Source organism: Myotis yumanensis, unplaced genomic scaffold, assembly GCF_028538775.1.
Source record: "Myotis yumanensis isolate MYYU_CA2020_CCGP unplaced genomic scaffold, mMyoYum1.0.hap1 SCAF_1, whole genome shotgun sequence".
Lineage (NCBI taxonomy): Eukaryota > Metazoa > Chordata > Mammalia > Chiroptera > Vespertilionidae > Myotis > Myotis yumanensis.
Window position 1 is genome coordinate 83,957,707 of NW_027223752.1, and position 27,646 is coordinate 83,985,352.

The 27,646-nt window shown below is 51.2% G+C and overlaps 1 protein-coding gene across 1 annotated transcript; it reads left to right on the top strand.

The window, feature by feature from the left end:
- The first annotated feature begins 3,708 nt into the window (after window positions 1-3,708).
- NYNRIN (NYN domain and retroviral integrase containing) lies at window positions 3,709-27,624 on the top strand. Its single transcript, XM_070427144.1, has 8 exons — window positions 3,709-3,907; window positions 12,932-13,578; window positions 13,697-15,271; window positions 16,167-16,297; window positions 16,439-16,535; window positions 17,999-18,100; window positions 18,323-18,424; window positions 22,945-27,624. Exons 1-8 carry the CDS (start codon window positions 3,710-3,712, stop codon window positions 25,823-25,825), a joined length of 5,733 nt encoding a protein of 1,910 aa, XP_070283245.1. The 5' UTR covers window position 3,709; the 3' UTR covers window positions 25,826-27,624.
- Window positions 27,625-27,646: the final 22 nt, after the last annotated feature.

A 27,646-nucleotide genomic window follows, 5' to 3' on the forward strand; every position in this document is an offset into this window, starting at 1 on the left:
CATCGATCAGCCGCCTCATGCACATCTCCTACTGGGGATGTGCCCGCAACCCAGGTACATGCCCTTGACCGGAATCAAACCTGGGACCCCTCAGTCCGCAGGCCGACACTCTATCCACTGAGCCAAACCGGTTTCAGCCCACATTAAGTCTTGACCATTCTATGTGCCTCTGGGAAACCACTTCTGCTCTGGTGAGAGCTCTCCAGGAAGGCAAGCTGCTCAGGAACTCTGGCAAAGTCAGGGAGAAGCCTGTCTTCCCTCTGGGTTACACCACACAACGTTTCCCAACTGGCTGCCTGGCTCTCAGGGCTCCCCAGCCCCATCCCCAGGAACTGGGCTAGGCATGGTCTGGGCTAGGTGGGGAGGTCTAGTGACAGAACTGCCTGTCTCTCTGGAGCCTGGGAGGGATAAGATTTATTATTGTCAGGATCACAGGGCAGGCCCCTCCTTTAATCACACTGAGTTTTCTCCCAGAAGTTTCTCATTCCTTATGCAAGCAGGCTCCTGGCAAGGTGTGCTGCCCTGTTGACAGACATGCCTAGACATATCTAATTCTATTTGGACTTGATCTGGGATCTTTCCATACAAGATTGGGAAGGTAGATTTGGGTCAGGAAGAGGAAGGCCTCCAACATAATCCAACAAGTTTTAACCTAATATTCTAGTCAAGGAATGGCTAAATGTATTCAAGCTGGGGAGAAACCTGGATCAACACTTGTTAAGAGCATAGGGTGTTCCATCTCAGAGCCCATGTTCTTGCTCTCCCTCTAGCAAAGTATCACTTCAACTAGAGAGGCTCCATCAGGGCACTCTCCATCACCACACTTCGTTTTATTTCCAGCAGAATATGTATATTTCTCTGAAATCACAGCTGTTTTCTTCTTTTTTCCGCCTATTCCAATGATGGAGAACCTTTTGAGCTTGGCATGTCAGCATTTTGAAAAACCCTAATTTAACTCTGGTGCCGCGTCACATATAGAAATTTTTTGATATTTGCAACCACAGTAAAACAAAGATTTATATTTTTGATATTTATTTTATATATTTAAATGCCATTTAACAAAGAAAAATGAGTTCGCGTGTCACCTCTGACACGCGTGTCATAGGTTCGCCATCACTGCTATTCCATGAAGGCAGGAGATACCTGTCTTAGTCAATGCTGCATTCCCAGGGCCTGGCTCATGGTAGGCACTCAATAAATATGTGTTTGAATTTGTTGAATGAGCAAATGAATTTGGTCCAATGAATGAATTTAGATGAGAAAGCCTGGAGAGGTCAAGGGATTTAGTTGTCTGCTTTAGAGTACACAACTCATCATTGGCAAAGCTGGGACTAGAAACAGGATATCTAATTAAGTCCACTACATGCAGGTGGAGAGGCAGGAGAGGAATGGGGTAGCAGGAAGAGTAAGGAGAGTCTGATCTAGGAGCTAGACCAGTGGCATCTCCAGACATTGAGGTTCAAAAGGGAAGGAAGGAGGGGCATCTCTGGGGAAGTACAGTGACGTAGTGGCCAGAGTTGAGGTGGTGGAGAAGAGACAAGATCTAGAAAGAAAAAATTAAAATGATTGGATGTTTACTTCTTGCCAGGCAATGTGCCAGGTATAGTACCTGTACCTGTGTGGTATGATTTACAACCTGTGCTGTAGGTATTATTGTCCCCATTTTTATGAGCTAAGGAAATGGAGGCACAAGAGTTTAAATAAATTACCCTCTTTTCCCCATTTTTTTTGAAATCTATTTTATTGATTTTTTTACAGAGAGGAAGAGAGAGGGACAGAGAGTTAGAAACATCGATGAGAGAGAAACATACACTCCCCACTGGGGATGTGCCTGCAACCAAGGTACATGCCCTTGACTGGAATCAAACCTGGGACCCTTGAGTCCGCAGACTGACGCTCTATCCACTGAGCCAAACCGGTTAGGGCTCTTTTTCCCATTTATCAAGTACCTGACTCTAAGCTTGACCTCTTTCCACCCTCCACATGCCTCTTTGAACACAGGGTTAAAGCTGAGACTTTTCCTTTAAGATGCTTGAGGTCCACAGTTAATTGGAAGAGAGCAGCAAGAGTTAAGTATTTATTAGTAGGGAGCAGGGGTACTTGGCTGGCACCTTGCTTCAGAGGAGAAGCATAATAATAAGGCAGGGGCTTCTTTTGCTAAAGGGAGAGCAGATAGAGGTGTGAAGAGTGGAGAGATAAGTTCACCCTGAGGGTCTGCTTCAAGGTGCTGTAGAGAGGCAGGTTAGGAACTGCAGGACTTGGAGCCAGAGGTTATACAGATCACCTTTTTCCTTATCTGGATTCCAATCTAGGGAGAAGCAGAGTGGGAGTGGGACTGGTTGGGCAGAGTTCAGTTCAGACTAGAAGTGGTGTCAGCCCATCTCCCCTCCCCCAGTTGGGCCCCTTCCTTCCAGTGGGCACTCTTGGCCCTTGCCTGTAGGCACACAAACATAGATGTTCCAGATGTTCCAGGGCAGCTCTTATTGAAACCCCACTGCCCTTTGTCTCCATAGGTTCACTCGTGCCTGTCAGACAGCAGCGCTGGTATGGAAAATAAAGGTCACTGAGGCCCAGACGCAGACTGTGCCCTCCACAGAGCCAGGCTCTGTTCAGGCCGCAGGGCTGCATAAGGTGTCCTTTGTCCTGGGGATGCCTCAAGGGCCTGTGTTGGAGGTGGCCCCAGCCCAGGGCTAGTCCCTGACCACTGATGCCAAGCAGCTGGCTGTGGGTCAAGGTCAACCCTTTCTCCACGGGAACCCTCAGAGGCTGTGTTACCCACCAGACCCTCGCTCTCATCTAAAGCCTCAGGGTATAACTCAAACTTGCTAAAAAGGGCTTTCATAAACAACGCAAGTCTGAAAGCTCGGGCGGGGAGGCCCCTCCAGCCTTGGGGGCTTCAGGAGGGTCTGGGCTGCCTGCCAGCGCCTGGCTGTCCCCAGACTTGGGGGGCGGGAGGCGGTGCTGTTACGGTCTCCAGTCCGCCTGCCCGCCCGGTTTCCAGCCCAGAGTTTCCTGGGGCCCTCCTCACCCTGCCCTCGCTTAACCCTTTCCTCGAGAGAGGGAGTGGCACAGGTCCCGGTTCTCCAGGGAGGCCTGGGAGGCGGCGGGGCGGGAGGGAGGAACGGAGGGAAAGGCCGGGTCCCTGAAAGCAAGCCACCTCTCCCTCGCCGCCGGAATGCCCCTCCTTCCCCTTCCTCTTCCTTCCACTGGGGAAAGGGGAACGTGGAAGGAAATTAACTTTGACCCCCGGATTCTGGCTCAGGGCCCAAAACTTGGGTGGAAGAGGCAGAGGCTTCCAGGACCCTCCCCGCCCCCTCCCTCCCGCCCCATTCTCCCTCCCATGTCCCTCCCCGCCCCGTAAGCTGCCCAGACGGAGGAGTCGGTCCCGGAGGGGCTGGCGGAGGGGTGGAGGGGAAGGCTGGGGGCGGAGGGAAGGGCGGCGGGAGCCCGACCGGTCCCACCCCCGGCTGCAACCCCTGGCAGGAAGAGATTGTCGCCGGAGCCGCCGCCGGAGCGACGAGCTGCGGAGGACGGGCGCCTGGGCGGCGGTGGGTGGGTCGGGGAGCCAGCAGGACCCGCCGAGGCGGGGGGCGCGCCGCAGGGAGCAGGGGGCGTGGCCTGGGCTCCCCGGACAGGGGCTGGGGAGCCTCCCGCGCCGGGACCCGGGTGACACTTGGGGCTCCCTCCTTCTAGGGGCAGGGGGGCAGCCATGCTCCTGGCCGGGGGCGACCCTCCGGCGCAGGAATGGGTCATGGTGCAAACCAAATCCAAGCCCCGCGTGCAGCGGCAGCGCCTGCAAGTGCAGCGCATCTTCAGAATCAAGCTGAACGCTTTCCAGAGCCGCCCGGACAGCCCCAATTTCTGGCTGCAGCTCGAGGGGCCCAGGGAGAACATGGGCAAAGCCAAGGTAAACAGCGTCTCCCCGCCCCCACCCGTCCCTTCCTGCCAGACCCCTGGCCCGCCCCGCTGCCAGCCGCGGAGACGAGGGTCCCCCAGGTCCCCGACCTGGCTTCGGCCGTGGGAAGGGCAGGTACTAGACCTCCCTTCCCCCGCCCCCCCCTTTCCAGGTCCGCAGCCTTGGTTCCTTTCCTCTGGCTCCTTCTTTCTTTCTGCCCCACCCCTCTCTTGAATGTCACTTCTACCCCTCGAGTGTCCTGAGAGAGGCTCCGCGGGTGTGTGCCCCATGAGCCCTCCTTGGCCTGGGCCCCAGCACCCCCAGCTCCCCTCCTCCATCGGGGGAACAGCTTAAGCTCCTGCATTTCTGTGGCCTTTGCAACACACCTCTTTGTTCTCCACCAAGGCGATCCTTCTGTCTCTTTTTAAGTCTCCTTAAATCTTTGGAACCTCTCAGAGTGCCGGGACTCGAGGGGCCCTTAGAGATGCTACTAAAGCAGTGCCCGAGTTTACCGACTAGTTGTCGGGGACTGGAGAGGGTAAGGGGCCTGAGGGCTCAGGCCAGGTAGGTGGAGGCGGTGGGGGCTGGGACAGGAGCCTAGAGCTCTGGGCTGCCTGCTCCACACTCTTGCAGGGGCTCAGGGTGGGGGTGCAGCTGCTCTGGGAGGCACCAGCCCTTCGGGATGGCTTGAAATCTGGGAAGAGGGCCGTGGGCTTTCAGATGAAATGACTTCGGGATAGGCAGGTCATAGCGCTCCTCTCTGTATCCTCCCTGGCTTCTCTCTCAAGCTTCTCCTCCACTCTGGACTCTCAAGTTCTCTTTGACCCTTTCTCCCCCCGCCCCAGTCATGGCCAAGGTCTCCTTCTTCCCCAGGATTCCTTTATCTTATCTTTCCTGGTAGGAATGCTACAGCCTCCCTCTCCCCCAGACGGCACCAACGCAGACTTCTTCCCCAGCTGCGTCTACACTAACATCCTAATTGGTCAAGGCCATGGGTGGGGGAGGCCCTAACGCACTGGCCAGCAGGCAGGCAGGCGGGCAGACAGGCTGGAAAGTTCCTCCCTCAGCTCCTCTGTTGAGCTGCTGTCTCAGCAGTTTTTCCAATTCTGACAGAGGTGCTGGGGGAGGGGAGGAGCGCCTGCCCAGAGAACAGATGTAGGAGCCCCTGAGATGAGGACTTTCAGGGTGGGTTAACAAGAGGAGCCTTTTGGGTTGGTTGTTTTGGGTTCTTAATCTTTTTGTTAATTTGAACTACAACAGCTCACCCTTATATATTACTAGCGCGTTCTGAGGTGCCCAGCTCCCCTGCTCCCTGCTTAAATAAATCCTGGATCACGTTCTCCAGGCCTGTCTGCTCCTGTTCCCACTGCCTCCTCAGGGATCCCTCCCTCACACACCAGGCCCTGTTAGTGTGGCTCCCTCAGTCCCCCCACCCTGGTACCCCCTTCCCCTGGGGAGAGGCACTGTTTAAGATGGAAACTGAGCATGAGGGGGTTCTAAGTAACTCCCTCCCTGACTTCACAGAATGAGCAGAAGGGCAGGGAGTATCAGGCGTTGTCCCAGGAGTTAGGAGATCTGGGCTCAATTTGCTGTCACCAAGTCACGCTGGGACCCAGGGATATGGTGGAGAGAGTTTGAGATTGGGGTTTGCTACCTTCTAACTGGGCCAAATCATTTACCTTCCCTTGAGCCTATTTTCTCATCTATAAAATAACGTAACACCCACTTCATGAAAGGGTTGTAAGAATCAGCTGAGATAATGCATGCTTATGTACTTTTGCAAAATGTGGAAAGCTACAGAGTACAGATGTCAGTTATTGTTGTTAACTAGCTGTGTAACTTTGAGCAAGTCCTTTTCTCTCCCTTATTCTCAGTCTCCTTGTTTGTAAAGTGAGAAGCTTGTATTAAATCTCTCTAAGGTCGGGCGATCTGACACAGGGAAATTTCCCAAGTATAAGGATGTATCTTGGTTTCCGTGTGGAGGTGCTGTGGCCGACCCCAATTCCAACTGTAGGAACACAATCATGCACTTTGTTAATGGGACGCTATACACAGGGCAACTGGCAGTGAGGTCTCAGTGAGACTGGAGGTTGCAGGATGTGGAAGGGTTGAGGATGAGGATGGCATGTTGGTGAGGGGAAAAAGGATCAAGAAGGATATAGGCCTATCTGGAGATGGGCTGGGTTGTGTTTCTATATCATATGTGGCTGGTTTTCCAGGAAAATCTCTGTAGAACTCTAGAATGCCTTTACATTGTTTTGTTGTGGTGGGATTTTAAAAAATAAGGATATTGCCCTAGCTGGTTTGGCTCAGTGGATAGAGTGTTGGCCTGCGGACTGAAGGGTCCCGGGTTCGATTCCGGTCAAGGGAACATACCTGGGCTGTGGGCTTGATCCCTAGTAGGGGGTGTGCAGGAGGCAGCTGATCAATGATTTTCTCTCATCATTGATGTTTCTATCTCTCACTCCCTCTCCCTTCCTCTCTGAAATCAATATATATATATATATTTTAAATAAAGACATTGCTGGAATTACATTCCCAGGCAGCAAAAATAAATACTAGGGGTGACTGACCTCTGGGGTGAAATCAGCAAGTGGAAAGGAAGGTTTTAATAATGATCTGAGTTGCCCAGGGACAAGCCCTCTGTCCTCCTGGGCAATGATGTGAGGAAGGATTGGACTCACAGAGGAGAGATGACATGTTCGCTTCTCCCATTCTTGGAGACTCTTTTTGAAGATGGGGGAGGGAGATGATGGGGAGCCAGAGATTGGGTTCAGGGAGCTGGGGAAGAGGGTGTGGTTTGCTGTCTTTTGGCCTGGCTGTCAGTTGGAAGTTCATCTATTCCTACTCCGCACTAACCGTAGAGCACAGTACCATGGAAGTTGGTCGTGGCCAGGGGTATGCTGGAGCTGGCCCTATTAAAATTTCAGGAAGTTTGCAAACCGGTAGCATTCCATTGGTAGTTTGAAATCAGCCATGGGGGAGTCTTTACACCTCAGAATTTGGCAAATGCTACATATCAGAGCTACCCCCAAATTGTGTTGTGGGCATCTTACCCTTCTCCTTTATTTTAAACTTTTTTCTTTTATCCAAGTAATTAACAATTTAAAAGTCCAATAATTTTGAAAAAGTTCACAGTAGAACACGGTGAATCCCTGCCTGTCTTTCCCAACTCTCTCTCTTCAGGGTCCTTTCTTGTAGACAATGTTTACTCTGACATTTACACATCTCTACATTCCTAAAACAAAATTGTAGATACTGTTATCTTTGATCAACCCATTTTAGATAATTTTTTTACTTCCTATTATTGAAGGTGAAGATTTGATTATTTCCCATATAATTATTATTAAATTTTCTGTTCAATTTATATTAGTATTTTCATCATTATGCCTTATGCAAATATTAACATCTAAGTGTACTATGATTACATTTTCTTTCTTTTTTATTTCACTGAGGTTTAGAATTTCTTGTTGTTTTTTAAAAAAATATATATTTTATTGATTTTTTACAGAGAGGAAGGGAGAGGGAGAGGGATAGAGAGTTAGAAACATCGATTCAGTTGTCTCCTGCACACTCCCCACTGGGGATGTGCCCGCAACCAAGGCACATGCCCTTGCCTGGAATCGAACCTGAGACCCTTCAGTCCTCAGGCCTACACTCTATCCACTGAGCCAAACCGGTTAGGGCAGGAATTTCTTGTTTTTTAATATACTTGTTTTTCTTTGTATCTATTGGTAATTTCTACAACTTTCAGTGGACTCTCACTACAATTTTCTACAAGGTCAATTTATGGGTTCAAGGTGTTTTTTTCAGGTCCAAATTTTTTCTTAGAGACATCCTTCCTTCTGTCTTGTCTGGCCTGCAGAGCTGTCATCCTGAGACTTCTGTTTGCTGTCATTCTTGGCATCCCTTTGCCTTTTGTTGTTGTTGTGAAATGTCTTGTTTCCTGGGCTGAATATCTTTATTTTTCTTGGGTTGCTAGAGCACATCCATCAATAGCTTCATCAAACCCTAGCTGGTTTGGCTTAATGGATAGAGCTCCGGTCTGCGGACTGAAGGGTCCTGGGTTTGATTCTGGTCAAGGGCACATGCCCGGGTTTCGGGCTCTATCCCCAAGAGAGGGTGTGCAGGAGGCAGCCGATCAATGATTCTTTCTCATCACTGATGTTTCTATCTCTCTCTCTCCTCTCCCTTTCTCTCTGAAATCAATAAAAATGTGTTTTAAAAATTAGCTTCATCAAGTTAAAAGATGGAGCAGTGGTAAAGAGTTTACTGATGACTGCTCTCAATGTGGTTGTTTCTTGAGTCCTTTCCTCCAATCTGAACTAGTTGTTCTCTACGCCTGCAGACGGTTGTCATCCTAGAACAGTGTCTGACATGTAGGTGCTCAATAATGATTTCTTGGATGGATAAATAAATTCTGAAAATTCTCTTCATTATCATCCTGGAGATTGCCTTTGTTTTTTTCCAATGTTGGTCTCCTTTCTTGTTTGCTGGCAAGTACTCTCCAGTAGCTTTCTGGGAAAGATTAGGAAGTAAAATGTTGAAATTGTGTATCTGAAGGTCACTTGATTGATAGTCTGGCTGGAATAGAATTAGAAATGGGAAATTATTTTCCTTCAGAAGAGTAAAGGCATTTCTCCAAAGACTTCTTGCTTTTTAGATGTCTGAAGCTATTCCGGGTCCCTGATCCTTTGTATGTGAAGTTTTTCCTCTCTGGAAGTTTGTAGTTTCCCCCACTGTTCTAAGGTTTGCCAGCGAGACCCCCTTTGTGTAGATCTGTCTTCATCCATTGTTAGTTACTATTGTATTCGATGGGCCCTTCCATCTGGATACTCATATTCTTCAGATCTAGGACATTTTATGGAAATACTTTGTGGATGATTTCCCCCTGTGTTTTCTATGTTCTCTCTCTTCCTGGAACTCCTATTCAGACACTGGACTTTCTGGACTGACTGGTCCACTTTTCTTATTTTTTCCAACTTTGACTTTTTGCTTTGCTTTCTGGAGATTTCCTTAACTTTATTTTCCAATCCCTTTCTGGGTCTTTAATTTCTGCCATCATATTTTTTAAAAAATATATTTTATTGAATTTTTGCAGAGAAGAAGGGAGAGGGATAGAGAGTTAGAAACATTGATGAGAGAGAAACATCGATCAGCTGCCTCCTGCACACCCCCTACTGGGGATGTGCCCGCAACCAAGGTACATGCCCTTGACCGGAATTAAACCTGGGACCCTTCAGTCCACAGGCCGACTCTCTCCACTGAGCCAAACCAGTACTCTGCCATCATATTTTTAAAGTCTAAAAGTCATTTATGTTCTCTCTGAATTCTCTTTTAAAAAATAGTATCCTATTCTTGTTCAGTGTGTACAATATTCTCTATTATCTCTCCAAGTCAGAGGTTCTCAACCTGTGGGTCGCGACCCCTTTGGCGGTCGAACGACCCTTTCACAGGGGTCGCCTAAGACCATCCTGCATATCAGATATTTACATTACGATTCATAACAGTAGCAACATTACAGTTTTGAAGTAGCAACGAAAATAATTTTATGGTTGGGTCACAACATGAGGAACTGTATTTAAAGGGCCAGAAGGTTGAGAACCACAGCAAGGAGAATGATAGTAAACTTTCTGAAGTTTTCTTCTCCCTCCCTACTTTCTTTTTCTTCAAGTTGCTCCCCACCTCTTCCTATATATCTTTTGCATATTTACCTCACATTAGTTTTCTTCATATGTTTGGTAATCTTTGCATGGTTAAGAGTAAGACCCAAAAAGCCAACTGGGAACTGAGACTGAGGCTTACTGATCTGGAGCGTGGCTGTACGGATATCTGGGGGGACTGTCTGTTAGGGAACCTGTTTGGTGGTCTTTGCTCTTGAGCTGGCTGGATTTCTAGAGTGTATTTCTCTGTTCTCTGTCCAGGAGCATCAGGGTCTGGCTGCTGAATCTCTGAAAGAGAAGAATGAGTTTCTCTGCACTTGGCCTTCATTGTAGACATCATATTTGGCCCTCCTCCCTTTACCCAGCACATCTCTTTGTGTTTACATATTGCTTTCATGTGGTTAGAATGTGAGGCGTATGGGATGGGAGAGCTTGTTTATTTTTTATGGTACCTACACTCTCAAGTATGCTGATAAACCTCTAATTCTAGGACCTGTTTTCAACTCTCTAGAGAGCAAACCTCCTGTGGGTAGGGAGGTACTTGCTAAGCCTGTGTTATTCAAACAACTTTATCTCAGTTTGCCTTAAAAAAATTTTTTTTCATGTTCCCCTTCAATTCCAATTCCAGAGTTTCTTGGTGTTGCCATTTTCTGAGCCTTTTGTGTACTCTGCAGTGTAATTTTGGATGGTTCTGGAAAGTAGACGATGAATGGTAACGAATTTATGAGAAAGGAGAATCCTAAGTCCGGTGTTAAATAATAAAGCAACTTGATCAAGTATAGAGCAGTATTAAATGATTTAGTGGTGTTCTCATTTAATTTACAATTTGACAAAAGACCTGTGGGACATTGGGCAATATGTTTTTACAGACACATCATTCTTTTTATGTGCTTATTTTGTTCCTGCCTTGTCTCTACTTTTTTCCCCTTGGAGGAAAATGGTCTGGGTAGGCTTTATGCAGAAAAAGTACTTCAGGTATTTTCTGGATATAAATGCCTGTTGTATACCTTTTCTTCTTTTTATCTTTTTTTGCTTGAAACTATAGACAACATCATGGTTTTGCGTTGGAGTCAGAGGGGCTGAGTGTCCCAGCCTACTATCTGTGTAACCTTGGGCCCAACCTTGCTCCTCTAAAATGGGGATGATAGCAATTCCTTACAGGGCTGAGAGAGGAATACATGAGATGATGTGTGGCACATAGTAAGTGTTCAATAAATATTCAGATGTATTATTTTGAAAATTGTTTCAATTCCTATATATCTTTTAGTTAAAAATATTGAACAATTATTGGCATAATAAATATTTTAAGCTCTTTACACAAAGAGAAAGAAACCACCCACCATCTTCTTACCCAGCACATCTCTTTGTGTTTACATATTGCTTTCACATGGTTAGAATGTGGGGCGTATGGGATGGGAGAGCTTGTTAAGGAGAGTGGTCCCGTACCTGGTCAGATTCACCCTTGCCTGGCAGTCGGTCCAGCTGAGGGCCTGTGGGATGATGTTTTGAGATGGTTTTGGACGGATTAGAAAAGGGTTAGACCTGGGTTTAACTGCTGGGGTGCATTTCGGTCCCTTTGGGGAAGGGTTGGCAGTTTAGGGTCAGATGGAAGAGGCAAGCATAGGCCATAGCAGGGAATAATGGGCTGGGCACTGAGCAGAGGGCCTGGAGCCGTCTTCAGAGTAGCTGCTGGGGACCCAAAATGGAGCATTTATTTTCTTCTTTTTTAAAAAAATATATTTTATTCATTTTTTACAGAGAGGAAGGGAGAGGGAGAAGGATAGAGTTAGAAACATTGATGAGAGAGAAACATCGATTCGGCTGCCTCCTGCACACTCCCTACTGGGGATGTGCCTGCAACCCAGGTACATGCCCTTGACCGGAATCGAACCTGGGATCCTTTAGTCCGCAGGCCGACACTCTACCCACTGAGCCAAACCGGTTAGGGCTGGAGCATTTATTTTCTAATGGAACTGTCAGGGGAGAGCAAGAAGATGACCGTTATCAACATGGTGATATGAAATGACATGAGGGCGAATGTGGTCAACATGAGTTGGCTGATTAAGAGGGAATGCTCACGCTCCCTTGGAGCTCATGGGATTGTCTTGGTGGAGCTCAGCCATCTAGTGGAGGAACCCAACCTCTCCCATCCCAGCAACTGCTAAAGACTGAGTGTGTGCACCCTGTAAACAGGAGGACTTGGTCTGCCCAGAAAGCCAGAGGCCTTTCTTCTGGTTCAGCCATTGTGTGTATCTGTGGGGTTTTCCTGGGTGCTGGCCCAGCGACTTATCTCCTCCTCTCCTTCTCTGTCTGCTCTGGGTAACAGAGTTACCATGGTTACGGGTACAGATTGAGCCACAGACCTTCTGAAGGGGGATTAAGCCAGAATCCCACAAGATTACCTTGTTGTCACTGTGTAGTCACCCTGAGGAAGTGGAAAGAACCCCTGGTTTCAGGGTCAGACAGATGTGGCTTATGATCCTGGCCCAGTCACTCTCTAGTGTGTGTCCTTGGACGAGTTGCATAGCCCTTCTGAGCCTGCCAAATGGGACTAAGATGTGCCAGGCACTAGGCTAAGCACTTCCTTTGTATTAACCAGGGGTCCTCAAACTACGGCCCGTGGGCCACATGCAAATACAAATATTGTATTTGTTCCCGTTTTGTTTTTTAACTTCAAGATAAGATATGTGCAGTGTGCATAGGAATTTGTTCATAGTTTTTTTTTTTTTTTTTTTAACTATAGTCCGGCCCTCCAACGGTCTGAGGGACAGTGAACTGGCCCCCTGTTTAAAAAGTTTGAGGACCCCTGGTATTAACTCATGGAAGCTCTGTAATAGCCCAATGATGCAGAACTGTTATCCCCGTTTTACTGCTGAGGGAATATAGGCACAGGGAGGATAAACAACTTGCCCCAGGTCACATGAGTTCCTGGTACCTAGAGGATGCAATACCCCTCCCCCTAGGTATTTCACAATTCTTGAATGCTTGGACCTTAGGAGTACCTTGTTTAACTTGTCAGACAGGTGAAACGGCTGAGTCCATGCTCTGATCATTCCCTGGAAAAATGACAAATTTCCCACAATTAACCTGACCTACTGAGGTCACATTGAAAGTAGAACCAGGTCCTTGTCTCCAAACCCAGGTGCTCCCTTCCCTCCAGGCCTTCCCCCTTCTGTCAGAGTTTCCTGTAAAGAAATGAGTGTGAGGGGGCAAGACCAGGGAGAGAGGGGCTGGCCGTGGAAGTCATTGGCTTCTGGTAGCCGGGAAGGGCACCTGCTTGGTGAGGGGTGGCCCTTCTGGGTTGGAGAGTGTGAGCCAGTGGCTGCCCCCTACAGGAATGACTTCCTCTGTGTTCTCCCCACTTCGGCTTCAGGAGTATCTGAAGGGCCTGTGCAACCCAGAGCTGTGGAAGGAGGTTCGCTACCCACCAGCCCTGCACTGCGCCTTCCTCGGGGCCCAGGGCCTTTTCCTCGACTGCCTCTGCTGGAGTACCCAGGCTTACCTGGTGCCTGGCCCCACTGGCTCCCTAATGGTGGGCGGGCTGACCGAGTCTTTCATCATGACCCAGAACTGGCTGGAGGAGCTGGTGGGGCGACTGCGCTGGGGCCCTGCCCCTGTTTGCACCCCCCGGGGTATCTGGGAGGCCGAGGTGACCCGGGCCTTTGGGGCTTTGATCTGGATCCGTGGCGACCAGTATGCCGGGGACCTGCTGCAGCTGCCCCCAGCAGTCCAGGAGCTGCTGCTGAGTCTGGTGCGAGATGCTGCGGGCAAGGAGGACATCATCGAGTGGCTCGGCCGCCTTGGCACCTCCAACGCCCGCTCCGACCCGGAGGTCCTGATCTGCCCTCCGCAGCAGCAGAAGGAAGGCTCGGCCATGACGTCTGTGGGCGATGGTCCTGGGCCTTTGCTGGAGATGAGGACCCTCCAGAATGGGAACACAGAAAATACAAAGAGATTAACCAGCCTGGGAGCCAGCCCAGGCCAGAAGGCACAGCAGGAGACAGCAAACCAGCTGGTACGGTAAGTTTTGGAGAATCAGTCTGGCTTCTCGGCCCCTACCCTGTTCCCCCACCCCAAAGAAATAATTTTGCATCTAACTGGCCTCCCCACCTTTCCAACAAACTTGCGCTTCCTCCAGAGTCGGTTCCAACAATCAAGGTGGTACGGACAGTGCTCACAGGGAAGGGCCAGTGCCAGCCGCCGGCAGCCAGGATCCTGCGAACCACTCAAAAGCCTTGGCACAGCAGCGGCAGCTCCAGAGGGTGGAAGACAAACTCTCCTTCCAGCCTCCGGTGACAACCCTGGGTGTGTGCCCATCTTGGAAGGCCTGGGCTCCGGGGCCAGCCTTTGGGCCCTTGTGGCCAGGGACCATTGCTACGACCTTCTGGAGGATCAATGAACTGCATTCTCTCCACCTGGCCTGGCTGCTGTCCCAGGCGTGCTTCAGTTTCCCGTTCTGGCAGAGGCCTCTGGGCCCCATTCAGTTCAAGCTCCCAGGGCAGAGTCCTTTGCCCTTAAACCTGGAGTGGAAGCAGAAGGAGCTGGTTCCTTTGCCCAGTGTGGAAAGCCCAGATGGGGGACCAGGAGGAGAGGCAGACCTACAGAATTGCCCAAGGCCAGAGACCCCCCCAAAAGTCATGAGTTTATTGGTGGTCTCAGGGGGCTCTGGTATAAAGGGCAAAGCTAGTCCAGGACTTCCACAGGTAGGGCCGCCTTTGACCTCTACACCCCAACTCCAAGCTGGAAGTGAGCTGGGGGACCAAGGAAGTGTACAGTGGGATTGTAAGGGGCCAGAAGAGGGGCCCTTACCAGCACCACCCACAGGGCAAGGGGTGCCTACAGCTCAAGGGAGGCCCGTGGGCCAAGGGGAGCTGACGGCTGAGTCAGTACCTGACACTCAAACAGTGCCTGAAACTCTCGAAGTGCCCATGGCTGCAGCAGTGCCTACCGCTCAAACCCCACCCCAAAATCAAGTGCTATCTGCAGCCCCCAAAGTGCCTACAGCCCAGATGACGCCCGCAGACCACACAGAACCTGCAGCCCCCAAAGTGCCTTTGGCTCCAACAAAGCCAGGCGCTCCTGGGGGGTCCACAGCTCAAAAGGCAGCCGTGGGTCAACTGGCACCAGCAGTGCAAACGGTACCTGCGACTCCGAAAACCCCCACAGCTCAGAAAATCCCTGCAGCCAAAACATCACCTGCAGGTCCCAAAGCACCCAAAGCTCAAACTGGGCCTGTGGCTAAAACAGGGTCTGGAGCCCCCAAAGCGCCTGCGGCCCCCAAAGCGCCTGCGGCCCCCAAAGTGTCTGCGGCCCCCAAAGCCTCCAGAGCTCCGAAGACACCTGCAGCGCAGAAGGCGCTCACAGATCCAGGGACAGCCGTGGATGCAGCCAAACTCCTGAGAGAGGCCCAGCCTTCGTCAAGGGGCAGTGCGTCCTCCCCAAAGGGCCAGGGGGAGGCCAGGAGGCAGGGTCTCCAGCCCTGCAGCACCGTGGCTCCCAGTAGTAAGCACCAGCCTCAGGTGGGTGGGCTCCTGGGGGCTCCGGAGGGGACCCCGAGGCAGCCACCTCGACAGCCACAGGCGAACAGCACAGTGACCAGCTTTCAGAGGTACCATGAGGCCCTGAATACGCCCTTCGAGCTGAACCTGTCCGGGGAACCTGGGAACCAGGGGCTGCGGCGAGTGGTCATTGATGGCAGCAGCGTGGCCATGGTGTGAGTAGCATGAGGGTAGGCTGGGCATGCTGGGGAGCTGGGACAGGGCATCCCTGGGGCGACTGTGGGTACCCCTTTTTGACCTCTGTGTAAGGGTGACGTGGTTCAGATGGGGCAAAGCTGCAAGTGGCCCATGTTGAGTGGCTACTGCATGCTAGGCAGTGTGTGCGACGTTGTCACAGCAGCTCTCAGCCCTACAAATGTATGTTTCCGTTCTCCCTCTTTGACAAAAGCGGAAAAGAGAGGTGACGAATCTTGCCCAAGATCCCAGAGCCAGTAAGGGTTCCAGCTGGTCTTTGGGTTCAGATTGTCCACTGCCGGGGTGCACGCTCTTTCCACTGCAGGCTGCCTCACATAACATGGCGTCGGTCAACCCCCAGCCAGGTTTCAAATGTTTAGCCCGAACCGTAAGGCCCAGCACAGACCTCCTCTGTGGAGCTTTTACTGATCAAGCCTTAGAGGTTGCCCTCTCTGCCCAGCACTTACTGTGTGTATGTGTTGGCGTGAATATATGTAAGACCACTCAATGTGCCAACATGGTAGAGAGTTATCTGTGCTGAGCACATTCCCAGCACACGGTTGGTGGTCAGCAAATGTTTGTTTGCTTCCAGTTCTAATCTGAGCTCTTTGGGTGTAGAGGTTGCCTTCTTCCTCTTCTCGCCCTGCAGGCCCCCGTACACCCGTGCACATGCACACACACGTAAAACACACAGGAGGTGAGCTCACCCAGTAGGTGCTCACAGAATGTTTAATGCTGGAGGGAAGGGAGAGGGCATTGTCGGTGTCTGTGGTGCTGATGCTGGTGCCCTGGCATTGCCCAGGCTCTGAGGGAGGGGTGGAGGCAGGGCGATTCCTTGGCAAGAAGTTGCTCCCTCACTTCTCACCACCCCCACAGACACGGCCTCCAGCACTTCTTCTCCTGCCGTGGCATTGCCATGGCAGTGCAGTATTTCTGGAACCGGGGACACCGGGAGGTCACTGTGTTTGTGCCCACCTGGCAACTGAAGAAGAACCGGAGGGTGAGAGGTGAGCTGTCCACTCTCCCAGCCCCCCTCAGCCCCTCCAGCAGCACCCAGCTTTTCCTTTCCCTGCCTCTCTGTCTGCACCACGGCCTTTCCCACTTAGCCCTTCCTCTGACGATCTCTATCTTCTGCCTCTCGCCTCCAGAGAGCCACTTTCTGACGAAGCTACATTCCCTCAAGATGCTTTCGATCACCCCCTCCCAGCTTGAGAACGGCAAGAAGATCACCACCTACGATTACAGGTGTGCCAGGCCCCAGCCTGCTCTCTGTGGGGCTCTGCGGTTGGGCTGGTGTGTCGGGTGGAGTCCTGCCTCATCTGCTCTGTGTCCGAGGGGGCCGTTTCAGAGGGGATGGCACCTGGCCTCTGCGCAGAGGGACACAGTGAGGAGAGGACTCCCAGGTCGGCTCTGCCTGAGGCCAGGGGCACTCCTGACTTTGGGACTCTGCAGCTCCATTTCCCTAGTTCACAGGCTCTCTCCCCCCATGACCTGGGGACTGAGACCCACTGCTGTGGGTGGGCTAGCCCAGGTGGCTCCTGGCGCCTCGAGTGGGTTGCTCCCCCAGGCAGCTGGTTGAAGTTCATGTCTCAAGGAACGGCTCCAGTTTTTCCCTTCCCCAGCCCTGGCGCTGGGCGGAGGTATGTGTGTGGCTGTATGTGGCTGGAGCTCTGGCTGGCCTCTGAAAACAGTTAGACTGGCCCCATTTCCTAGCTAATGCCCGAATGCCTCCCTGCTTGTCAGCCCTAAGCACCCGGTCCCCAACCTGGCTGCACACTGCACAGGGGAGTCTGCGATGCTGCCTCTGCGGGGGCAGGGAGGCCCTGCGGTAGTCACGGGTCCTGGGCTGGCGTCCAGGCCGGGCAGACACAGGTCTTGGCGTCACTTAGGCTCCTCCCATGCCGGGCAGGGAGAAATTCTGTTCCTCCTCACTTTTCCCCAAACTGACACCCTAAGCATTCAGGCCTGGGAAGGGCTGGGCAGGGCCGCTCAGGCATCGCTCCTTCAAGAGCAAGCCCCCTGGGTGAGGTGTGTAAGTGCCTCTCTAGATGCAGGCTTGGGTTCGAGGGAAGACGGCTTTTCTGCAGAAGGCCCCTCTGCTGGGCACTAGTGGAATAGCATGCTTTCTGGTCACAGCGATTGAGAAGGGATCCTTGGGAAATAGGTTTGTTTCTTCGGGTATGTTTTTATATGTGTATACATGCCCACACATATATGTGCCTTGGCATGTACATGAATGTTATGTGTTGGTGAAGGAGAATAAGGGAAAATGTGTGTGTATGCTGTGTGGCAGAGGCTGAGCTAGATGCTTCCATGTGTGGTCATTCAGTTCAATCCTCACAGCAGGAGAGGGAAGGCATTTATGTTTTACAGATGCAGAAACTGAAGTAGTAAAATGCATGTGTGGATGGGAATGAGTGTGTGGGTTTCTGTGGGTATGTGCGCATGTGTATGTGTATGTGTAAAATAGGGGTCTATGTTTGAATAAACAGTTGGGAAGTGTACATTCCCAGTTCACCCTCCCAGGGGCTAGTGGTGACCCCAAACAGCTGCACAGATTGAGGGGATGGGCTCCTGAGCCCTGGCTTCCCAATGACCAAGGGCAGCCTTTGTCCAACACAAAGTGAAGCTGCAAGTTCTTTTCCCCAGAGGCCCAGGGAAGCGAGGAGCTGGTTACTGGGTCTCAGTGACTTTCCCTGTCCTTGCAGGTTCATGGTAAAGCTGGCAGAGGAGACAGATGGCATCATCGTCACCAATGAGCAGCTCCACATCCTGATGAATAATTCCAAGAAACTGATGGTCAAAGATCGGTGAGGTGGCTGCGAGGGGGTGGGCTGCTCCTTCCCCTTGGATGTCAGGCAGCCTGTGGCAGTGGGGTACTGGGGCAGTGAGAGGGTCCCCGGGCCAGTGCCCACCAGCACCTGCCGAGGGGAGATGTGGGTCCTGGCCCCTGTGGAGACGCCCAGGCAGCAGTGGGGTGTGGGCGGGTCACGGGCTCCTCTGTGACGGTGCCTCCTCCCTTCTGAGTCCAGCCTGCTGCCCTTCACCTTTGCGGGGAATCTGTTCATGGTGCCCGATGACCCCCTGGGCCGGGATGGCCCCACCCTGGATGAGTTCCTGAGGAAGCCAAACAGGTAATGGGCCTCCCCTGCGTCCAGCCCCTCCTGGGACTGATTAGAAACTTGCCCTAAGTGCTGGCCAGCATTTGTTGTGTTTAACAGTGAGCAGAGTGACTTGATTCTTCCAGATTTTCACAGTTCTCTCATTTGCACATCCACGAACCACTTCCAGTATGGTTTTGCACACGCACTTTAACACTGTATGTGCTAAACAGGCATTTGTACTCAATTTCTATTGTTTTTTTTCCAGCTGTTAATCCATGTGGCTCACTTTAATGGCCGGGTGGTACTCCATTACAGGAGTACACAACAGTTATCCGGTCTCTGTGGAGGGCAGGGCCATTGACGGTTTTCTTGTTAGGCCATTGGAACCAGTGCTGCAGTGAACAGCCTCGTTCTTGTTCCATTGTGTACGAGGGCAGCTGTGTCGAGAGTCTATGCCAAGTAGAATTTATTCCATATTTATTATCCCCTTTGGTCCTCACAACCTGAGTTATACATACATGACCACTATCCTCATTTTACAGATGAGAAATCTGAGACTCTAGTACTTTCCCAAGGCCCCTTTGCTGGTGCCAGCAGAACTGGTTTGTAGTAACTCTGATCCTGAGGCCTTCGTCCCTCCGAGCCACCTTGCTGCCCATCTCCCAGTTCCCTGAGCCCAGCGGGGGACTGTGGTGGATCTTCTGGGCATGGCACCGCTTCCTGGGCCAGGTCCTCCCAGTCACACTTTCCCTGTTTGGAAAAAAACGTGATTTGGTCGAGGTTTGTCTGCTGGCTTCTCCCAAACCTTGTCAGACCTCCTTTCCTCCCCTCATGCACGCGCCCCCCCCACGCCCCCCCCCCCCCCCCCTGTGTCACCATGTAAAATGTGTTTGAGTTGGGGCCAAAGTTTCAAAGCTTCCACTCTCCCACCCTTTTTTTCGCTGAGGTCACTGGGGCCCCTTTCCACCCTCCTTTTTTTCTCTCTTTAAAACAAATTGTTATAATTCTTTATTGTTGAAAGTATTACATGTGTCCCCCTTTATCACCCACTGAGCCCCTCCAGCCCACCCTGCCCCCTGCCCCAGGCCCTCACCGCCCCGTTGTTTGTGTCCATGGGCCATGCATATACACATACAAGGTCCTTGGTTGATTACCCCTCGCACACCTTCCCTCTGAGATTCCACACTCTGTTCCATGCTTCCATGTCTCTGGATCCACTCCGTTCATCAGTTTATTTTGTTACTTAGATTTCACATATGAGTGAGATCATGTGACACTTGTTTTTCTCTGACTGCCTTATTTCACTTAGCATGATACTCTCCAGGTCCCTCCATACTGTCTCAAAGGGTAAGAGATTCTTCTTTAAAAAAAATTTTTTTTTTATTGTTGAAAGTATTACAGATGTCTCCCTCCCCCCACCATTGACCCTCTTCCCTGCCTCTCCTCCCAGACCTTCACCACACTATTGTCTGTGTCCATGGGTTATGCATATATGATTAATCTCTCCCTACCCCTTATCCCCCACCCCACCTTCCCTCTGAGATTTATCAGTCTGTTCCATGCTTCTATGTCTCTGGATCTATTTTGTTCATCTGCTTACTTTGTTCACTAGATTCCACATATAAGTGAGATCATATGATACTTGTCTTTCTCTGACTGGCTTATTTCACTTAGCATAATACTCTTCAGGTCCCTCCATGCTATCTCAAAGGATAAGAGATCCTTTTTTATGGCTGCATAGTATTCCATTGTGTAAAAGTATCACAGCTTTTTTATCCACTAATCTACTGATGGGCACTTGGGCTTTTTCCAGATCTTAGCTATTGTAAATTGTGCTGCTATGAACATAAGGGCACATATATTCTTTCTAATTGGTATTTTGGGTTTCTTAGGATATATTGCTAGAAGTGGGATCACTGGGTCAAATGGCAGTTCATATTTAATTTTTGAGGAAACTTCATACAGTCTGCATTCCCACCAGCAGTGTACTAGGGTTCCCTTTTCTCCATATCTTCACCAGTACTTGTAATTTGTTGATTTGTTGATGGTAGCCATTTTGACAGGTGTGAAGTGATACCTCATTGTCATTTTAATTTGCATCTCTCTGATGATCAGTGACTTTGAGCATTTTTTCATATGTCTCTTGGCCATCTGTATGTCCACTTTGGAGAAATGTCTATTTAGGTCCTTTGCCCATTTTTTAATTGGATTGTTTGTTCTCCTTTGTTAATTTGTATAAATTTCTTATATACTTTGGCTATTAACCCCTTAGCAGATGTATCATTAGCAAATATGTTCTCCCATACAGCAGGCTCCCTTTTCATTTTGTTGATGGTTTCTTTTGCTGTGCAGAAGCTTTTCATTTTGATGTAGTCCCATTTTATTTTCTCCTGTGTTTCCCTTGCCCTAGGAGACATATCAGCAAACATATTGGTATGAGAGATGTCTGAGATTTTGTAGCCTATAGTTTCTTATAGGATTTTAAGGGTTTCACTACTTACATTTAAGTATCTTATCCATTTTTAGTTTATTCTTGATTGCATTAAATCTATAGACTGCTTTGGGTAGTATTCTATTTATTTTTCTTTTAAATTATTTTTTTAAATATAGATTTTTATTGATTTCAGAGAGGAAGTGAGAGAGAGATGGAGAGATGATAGAAACATCTCTGGGGATCAAACCCACAACCCAGGCATGTGCGCTGACTGGGAATTGAACCGTGACCTCTGGTTTATAGGTTGATGCTCAACCACTGAGCCATGCCAGCCGGGTAGGCCATTTTACTGATATTAATTCTACCAACCCATGAACATGGAATATTCTTTTGCTTGTTTGTATCTTTTTCAATCTTTTTTCATCATCCTGTAGTTTTCTGAGTACAGGTCTTTTACCTCCTTGGTTAAGTTGATTCCTAAGAATCTTTTTTTTTTTTTTTTTTTTAGTTTCCCTTCCTGAGAGATTATTATTGGTGTATAAAAATGCCATTGAATTATGGGTGTTAATTTTGTATCATGCTGTTGAGCATCCTTATAGTCATTATTCTGAACTCTCTGATGAATTACTTATTTCCACTTCATTTAGCTCTTTTCTGGATAATTCTCTTGTTCTTTCATTTGGGGCATTTTTTGTCTCCCCATTTTGGCTGCCTGTTTGGGTTTGTTTCTATGTATTAGGTAGATCTTCTATGATTCCCAGTCTCTTCGGAAGGTCTCTGTGCAGCACAATTTCAGATGCTGTTTGTGACTAGCCCTGAGAACCCTGTTTGTAGGTATAAGCAACCGACCACTGTGACTCCCTCTGCCAGGGCTGGATGAGTTTGGAAAAGACCAAGATGTGCATCAAGCTTGGCTTTTGCTAGCCCTGGATCCAGAAGTAGATCAGGCAAAAACTCAAAGCACCCAGAGATTCACCTCTACTGGCAGGCTGATTCTTATTCTCAGTCTCTTAATTAGCCTCAGGCTGTGGACCACAGCAAGATGTAAACTCAGCAGGTTTTCCCAACAGGGTGGAGCAATTGCTTCCTCCCCCAGGCAAAAGCTGCCTGGATGGTTAAGGTCTGCCTGAGAAAGGTGTCCTTTGCAGTATGAGGGAATGACTCAGCACAGGAATCCAGGTGGCTGCCCTCTGAGCTCTAGCCCCAGAGCCCTGAACCCTGGATTTTCCTCACACAACTCTAGTTCACTCTGCCCTCCCTCTGCTGAAGCCTAAGGTGAGTGGCTACACAGGAAATTTTGTGCGTTGGCCTTTTAAGAGGGCGCCTGCATTTCCAGCTGCCTCTCCCTGGCAGACAGCAACCCTGCTGCTTTTTGCAGCCAGATGTTACATGGGTACCTTTCTTGGTTTTGATCCTCTGGGCTGGGGAGCCCAGCTTGGGGGTTAGCCTCCAGAGTTCTCAGTGGGAACCCCTCACAGCTGAGATATCCCTCTGGAACTTCAGCTTCTGTCTATGGGAGCCCAGCCAGCCCTTTTGTGCCTCCACACTTCCTGCCAGTCTCTATGCGGTCTCCACTTTCCATCCTTGGTTATCAGGGTTCTCTCAAGCTAGTCTTCAGTTGATTATTCAGAATGGTTTTTCTATATTTTAGTTGTATACCCAGCTTGGCCCTGGGAAAGTGTCAGTGCAGCTTCTACTTAATCCGCCACCATCTTGGAATCCTCTCCTTCTCTTTCTTGACCTCTCCCTGGCTTGCTCATCCTGGGGTCAGGTTGGAAGCACCGGTCATCTAATTCTTATCGACCACTGACTTAAACCCGATTGAAAATGTCACCTGGTCAATGAAGTTTTGACTGTATAAGCCTTCAAAGCAAGGCAGAATCTCACACTGAGGCCTGGTACATGGTGGAGGTAGGGGAAGTACTTGCAGGCATGGTCCTGACTGAGGCTCTGCTATGTCAGAGGCTGGCACTCTGCCCAGCTTCAGGGATACTGAGCAATGGGGTGGAGCTCCAAAGGGTTTCCACAGGTGTGGTTTCCCCCTTGGATGACCTCTGGGGGCAGGTTTTCTCCCTCCCTATTGCATCGGTCCCTCCTCTCTGCTGTTTCCGTGCAGGTTGGACACTGACGTTGGCAACTTCCTGAAGGTGTGGAAGGCTCTTCCTCCCAGCTCAGCCAGGATGTCTGAGCTGAGTGATACCGCCAATTCAGGGCCCCTGGAGAGTCCTCAGAAAGTGGAAGAAGTTAGGGAGGAGAAGGAAGAGAGGCAGGACGAAGAGCCAGAGCTGAGGGAGAGACAGGATGAGGAGCAGAGGGAGGGGCAGGACACACAGAGGCCAGCCGAGGAAGAAGACCAGGACTCCTCGCTGGCATCGGTGTTCAAGTTGGAGTGCCCCACCCTTTCAGAGGAAATCCTCCGGTGCCTCAGCCTCCACGATCCCCTCGATGAAGCCCTTGACATCGATCTCCTTCCAGTGGTGGCTTCTCCGTCCCTAGGTATCCCCTGGGATGGGAAGGCTCCCTGCCAGCAGGTTCTTGCCCACCTGGCCCAGATGACCATCCCCAGGAACTTCACCGCACTCTCCTTCTTCATGGGATTTATGGACTCCCACCGGGAAGTCATCCCTGACTATGAAGCCCTTGTGGGCCCACTACACAGCCTCCTCAAACAGAAGCCAGACTGGCAATGGGACCAGGAGCATGAAAAGGCCTTCCTGGCCCTGAAGCGAGCCCTGGTGTCTGCCCTCTGCCTGAAGGCCCCTGACTCTCAGCTGCCCTTCTACCTGGAGGTGATGGTGAGCCAAGTGGCCCTGACGGCCACTGTCTATCAGGAGAACTCAGGGAGAAAGCACCTCATTGCCTATACCTCGAAACCCCTCCTCCCCGACGAGGAGAGCGAGGGCCCCCAGTCAGGGGGAGACAGCCCCTACGCTGTGGCCTGGGCCCTCAAACACTTTTCCCGCTGCATTGGAGACATCCCAGTGGTCCTGGACCTTTCCTACGCTGCTCGGACCACTGTGGACCCTGAGGCATGGGAGGACCGCAGGCTTTCCAAAGCATGGTTGATCCGATGGGCCCTCTTGGTACAGGACAAAGGCAAGAGGGCGCTGGAATTGACCCTTCTCCAGGGCCTGCTGGGGGAAAACCGACTGCTGACACCCTCATCCTCCTTGCCTCGTTTCTTCCAGATCCTGCCTCCTTTCTCTGACCTGTCCACTTTTGTCTGCATCCACATGTCGGGCTATTGCTTTTACCGTGAGGATGAGTGGTGTGCTGGCTTTGGTCTCTATGTCCTGTCTCCCACCAGCCCACCTGTCTCCCTTTCCTTCTCTTGTTCGCCTTACACACCCACTTATGCCCACCTGGCTGCCGTGGCCTGTGGCCTGGAGCGCTTCAGCCAGTCCCACTACCCCGTGGTTTTCCTCACTCACTGCCACTGGGTCTTCAGTGTCCTCTGGGAGCTCCTGCCCCTGTGGAGGGCCCGGGGCTTCCTGTCCTCTGATGGGTCCCCACTACCTCACCCAAGCCTGCTCTCCTACATCATATCCCTCACCTCTGGCCTCCCATCCCTTCCATTTATCTACCGAACCTCCTACCGTGGCTCCCTGTTTGCTGTGACAGTGGACAACCTGGCCAAGGAGGGTGCGCAGGGGGGAGGGGAGTTTTGGAATTTGCCAACGGATGTGCCAGTCCCCATAGTGTCCCCCCATACCATGGGCAAGAGGCCCAACTTGCTGGCGTTACAGCTGAGTGACAGCACTCTGGCAGATGTCATTGCCAAACTGCGGGCTGGGCAGAAATTGTCCAACTCCTCACCCTTCAGTTCTGCCTCTAACTCGCTCAGCCTGGATCAGGAGAGCGGCCTGCTTCTGTTCAAGGGAGATAAGAAGCCCAAAGTCTGGGTAGTCCCGAGGCAGCTCCGAAGGGATCTGATTTTCTCTGTGCATGACCTTCCGGTGGGGGCTCACCAGAGGCCCGAGGAGACCTACAAGAAGTTGCGGTTGCTGGGGTGGTGGCCCGGGATGCAGGAGCATGTGAGAAATTATTGCAGGAGCTGCTTGTTCTGCATCCCCCGAAATCTCCTAGGCAATGAGTTGAAGGTTATCGAGTCCCTGTGGCCCCTCAGGTCGACTGCCCCCTGGTCGAACCTGCAGATCGAGGTGGTGGGCCCAGTCACTGTAAGTGAGGAGGGCCACAAGCATGTTCTGATTGTGGCTGACCCCAACACCAGGTGGGTGGAAGCATTCCCGCTGAAACCCTACACGCACATGGCTGTGGCCCAAGTGCTGCTTCAGCATGTATTTGCAAGGTGGGGTGTTCCCGTGAGGCTGGAGGCCACCCAAGGCCCCCAGTTTGCCCGGCATGTTCTGGTGAGCTGTGGGCTGGCCCTGGGAGCCCAGGCTACCTCCCTAAGTAGGGACCTCCAGTTTCCCTGTCTGATGAGCTCAGGGGCCTACTGGGAATTCAAGAGGGCCCTCAAGGAGTTTATCTTCCTGCACGGCAAGAAGTGGGCAGCTTCCCTGCCCTTGCTGCACCTGGCCTTCAGGGCCTCCTCCCCCCAGGCCACCCCATTCCAGATCCTGACCGGGGGCCAGGAGAGGCTGATGGGACCCCTGTGGTGGGAGATGAGCAGTGCCAATATAGAAGGGCTCAAGATGGATGTCTTCCTGCTACAGCTGACGGGGGAGCTGCTGGAGCTCCACTGGAGGATGGCCGACAAGGTCAGTGAAAAGGTGGAGAATAGGCGTTTCAAGCGGGAGAGCCAGGAGAAGGAGTGGAACGTGGGCGACCAGGTCCTCTTGCTGTCCCTCCCCAGGAACGGCAGCAGTGCCAAATGGGTGGGCCCCTTCTATATCGGGGACCGGCTGAGCCTGTCTCTCTACAGGGTCTGGGGCTTCCCAACCCCAGAGAAGCTCGGGTGCATCTATCCGAGCAGTCTGATGAAGTCCTTTGCCAAGAGCGGCACCCCCCTGTCCTTCAAGCTCTTGGAGCAGTGAGCTGAAGCAGTGGGGGAGGCCCCACTCCCAGGGTCCTGGGCTGCTGCTGCTAGGCCTCCCCCCACCCTCCTCAGTGCTCTCAAAGCCCCCTGGGACTCCCTTTGTGCCTTTTGTGGAGAACTTACTCATAAAGCTTTGCTGAATTGCCTTGAACTGGGGACCAGCGTCCCTATGGAAATGTCCCCAGTGTGGGGTATTGCGAGAATCTGCTGTCAGATATGGGCCTCTGGCAGTTTCCCCTTTCTAAGGTAGGCCAGGCTCAAGGTCTTTCCCCAAGTATCCCCTTCACCCTGTCACACATGTGCAGGTGTATACACACAGACACGCACACACGTGCACACACACACACATGCACACACACACGCACACACCCACACAGAATTTGACTCCTGGCTACCTAACCATAAAACAGTGTGGTTCGGGACCTCAGAACCAGAACCACATTGCACTCTCAAACAGAAACCTCGAATGTAGACTCCTCTCCCCCGACCTTCATTTGGGGACCCTTGGCCCTTGTAGTTGTCACAGTTGACACAAATCCACACGGGCTGTGGAGAGGCAGCCTGTTCCCATTCTCATGGCCAGCTTCTCGGCCAGGCTAGGCCTGCCCCCTGTCCAGGAAGGGCTGGCAGTCCTGGGCCCTGGGGCTCGGAGCTGGGGTGGGAGGGCGGGCTTGTCAGCACAGAAAGGCAAGGGGGAGACTGAGTCAGCCTACCTCATTTGACTCCAGCTCATGGAGATAACGCTGACCCCTGCTGTGATGGTATTAACCCCACGGGAATCAAGGATCTTGATGCCAAGTGTGGCATCTCTACCTGAAGAGCTGCTTCAACTAGACCAAGGGGCCCAGGCCTCTCTTACAAGGGGGGAGGGTGCCTGAAATGAGCAGTGTGGCAGATGGTGAGGTGCTGATGTGGCTCTACCTCCCAACCCCACCCCAAAGCCCACAGCCCTCTCCTCCTCCTGCCTCCACTGTGCCCTGCATCCCCAGCCCCCACATAGTGTGTGACTGCTGTGGTTGGATCACCCCCATCCCCTGGACCTGCTTTCTGTGTAGAGCAAAACCTGGGCTCTGTCTGAGCACTCTGCAATGATTGCTCTTATAGCAAGAGTGAGTTCTCATAGGTCTGTGTGCTTACACTCACCCTCTGACTTGCTGCCACCACTGACAAAATGAACTCCAGGGAAGGCCAGTACCATAGCCCTCTGCCTGGGCCTCTGAGGAGTTTTATTTCTCCAAAGCTGAGCCAGTCTCCTGGCCTAGCTCAGGTTGCCAACACACTTGGCATTGCAAGAGCCGGAGTAGAACCTGCCATAGAGTAGAATTTGCTTGTTTTATAGCCAAAGAAATGCCCCGAGAGGGAAGGTGACTTGCCCCAAGTCACACAATAGTTTGTGGCTAAGCCGGGACCAGGATTAAGCTTCCTGACTCTCAGTTCACCATAGACAGGGAGGGTTCTGGTGACAGGTTCAAGTCAGAGAATCCCTCAAAATCCTATACGTATATCCCCTCCAACTCCCCATTTCCCATATCTTGTTGACAAACTACTAGTTGTTGCCCCTTAAACCATTTCCAGATGTTAATTCTGTTCAGGAAAGAATGCTTGGATGACATGATAAAGTGAGAGGTGAGCTGTGGGAGTTTTAGCAGATACCTTCTTTCCTTTTCCTCCCCTCCCACTTCTCTTCCCTCTCCCTCTAATGGTATGGCCAACCTCATTTTCCTTCTCCAGGGCTATACCCATTCCTCCTGTTAACCACATTTATGATCCCATATCCTTTTATTTTTCATTTGATTTATCAATAAACAGATGAAAATAG

Excerpts from the sequence above, each read along its gene's own strand:
- NYNRIN (XM_070427144.1), top strand. The coding sequence starts at position 3,710 with ATGCTCCTGGCCGGGGGCGACCCTCCGGCGCAGGAATGGGTCATGGTG. Across the intron at positions 3,908-12,931 it reads AGAACATGGGCAAAGCCAAG|GAGTATCTGAAGGGCCTGTG; the intron begins GTAAACAGCGTC and ends CTTCGGCTTCAG. Across the intron at positions 15,272-16,166 it reads GGCAGCAGCGTGGCCATGGT|ACACGGCCTCCAGCACTTCT; the intron begins GTGAGTAGCATG and ends CCACCCCCACAG.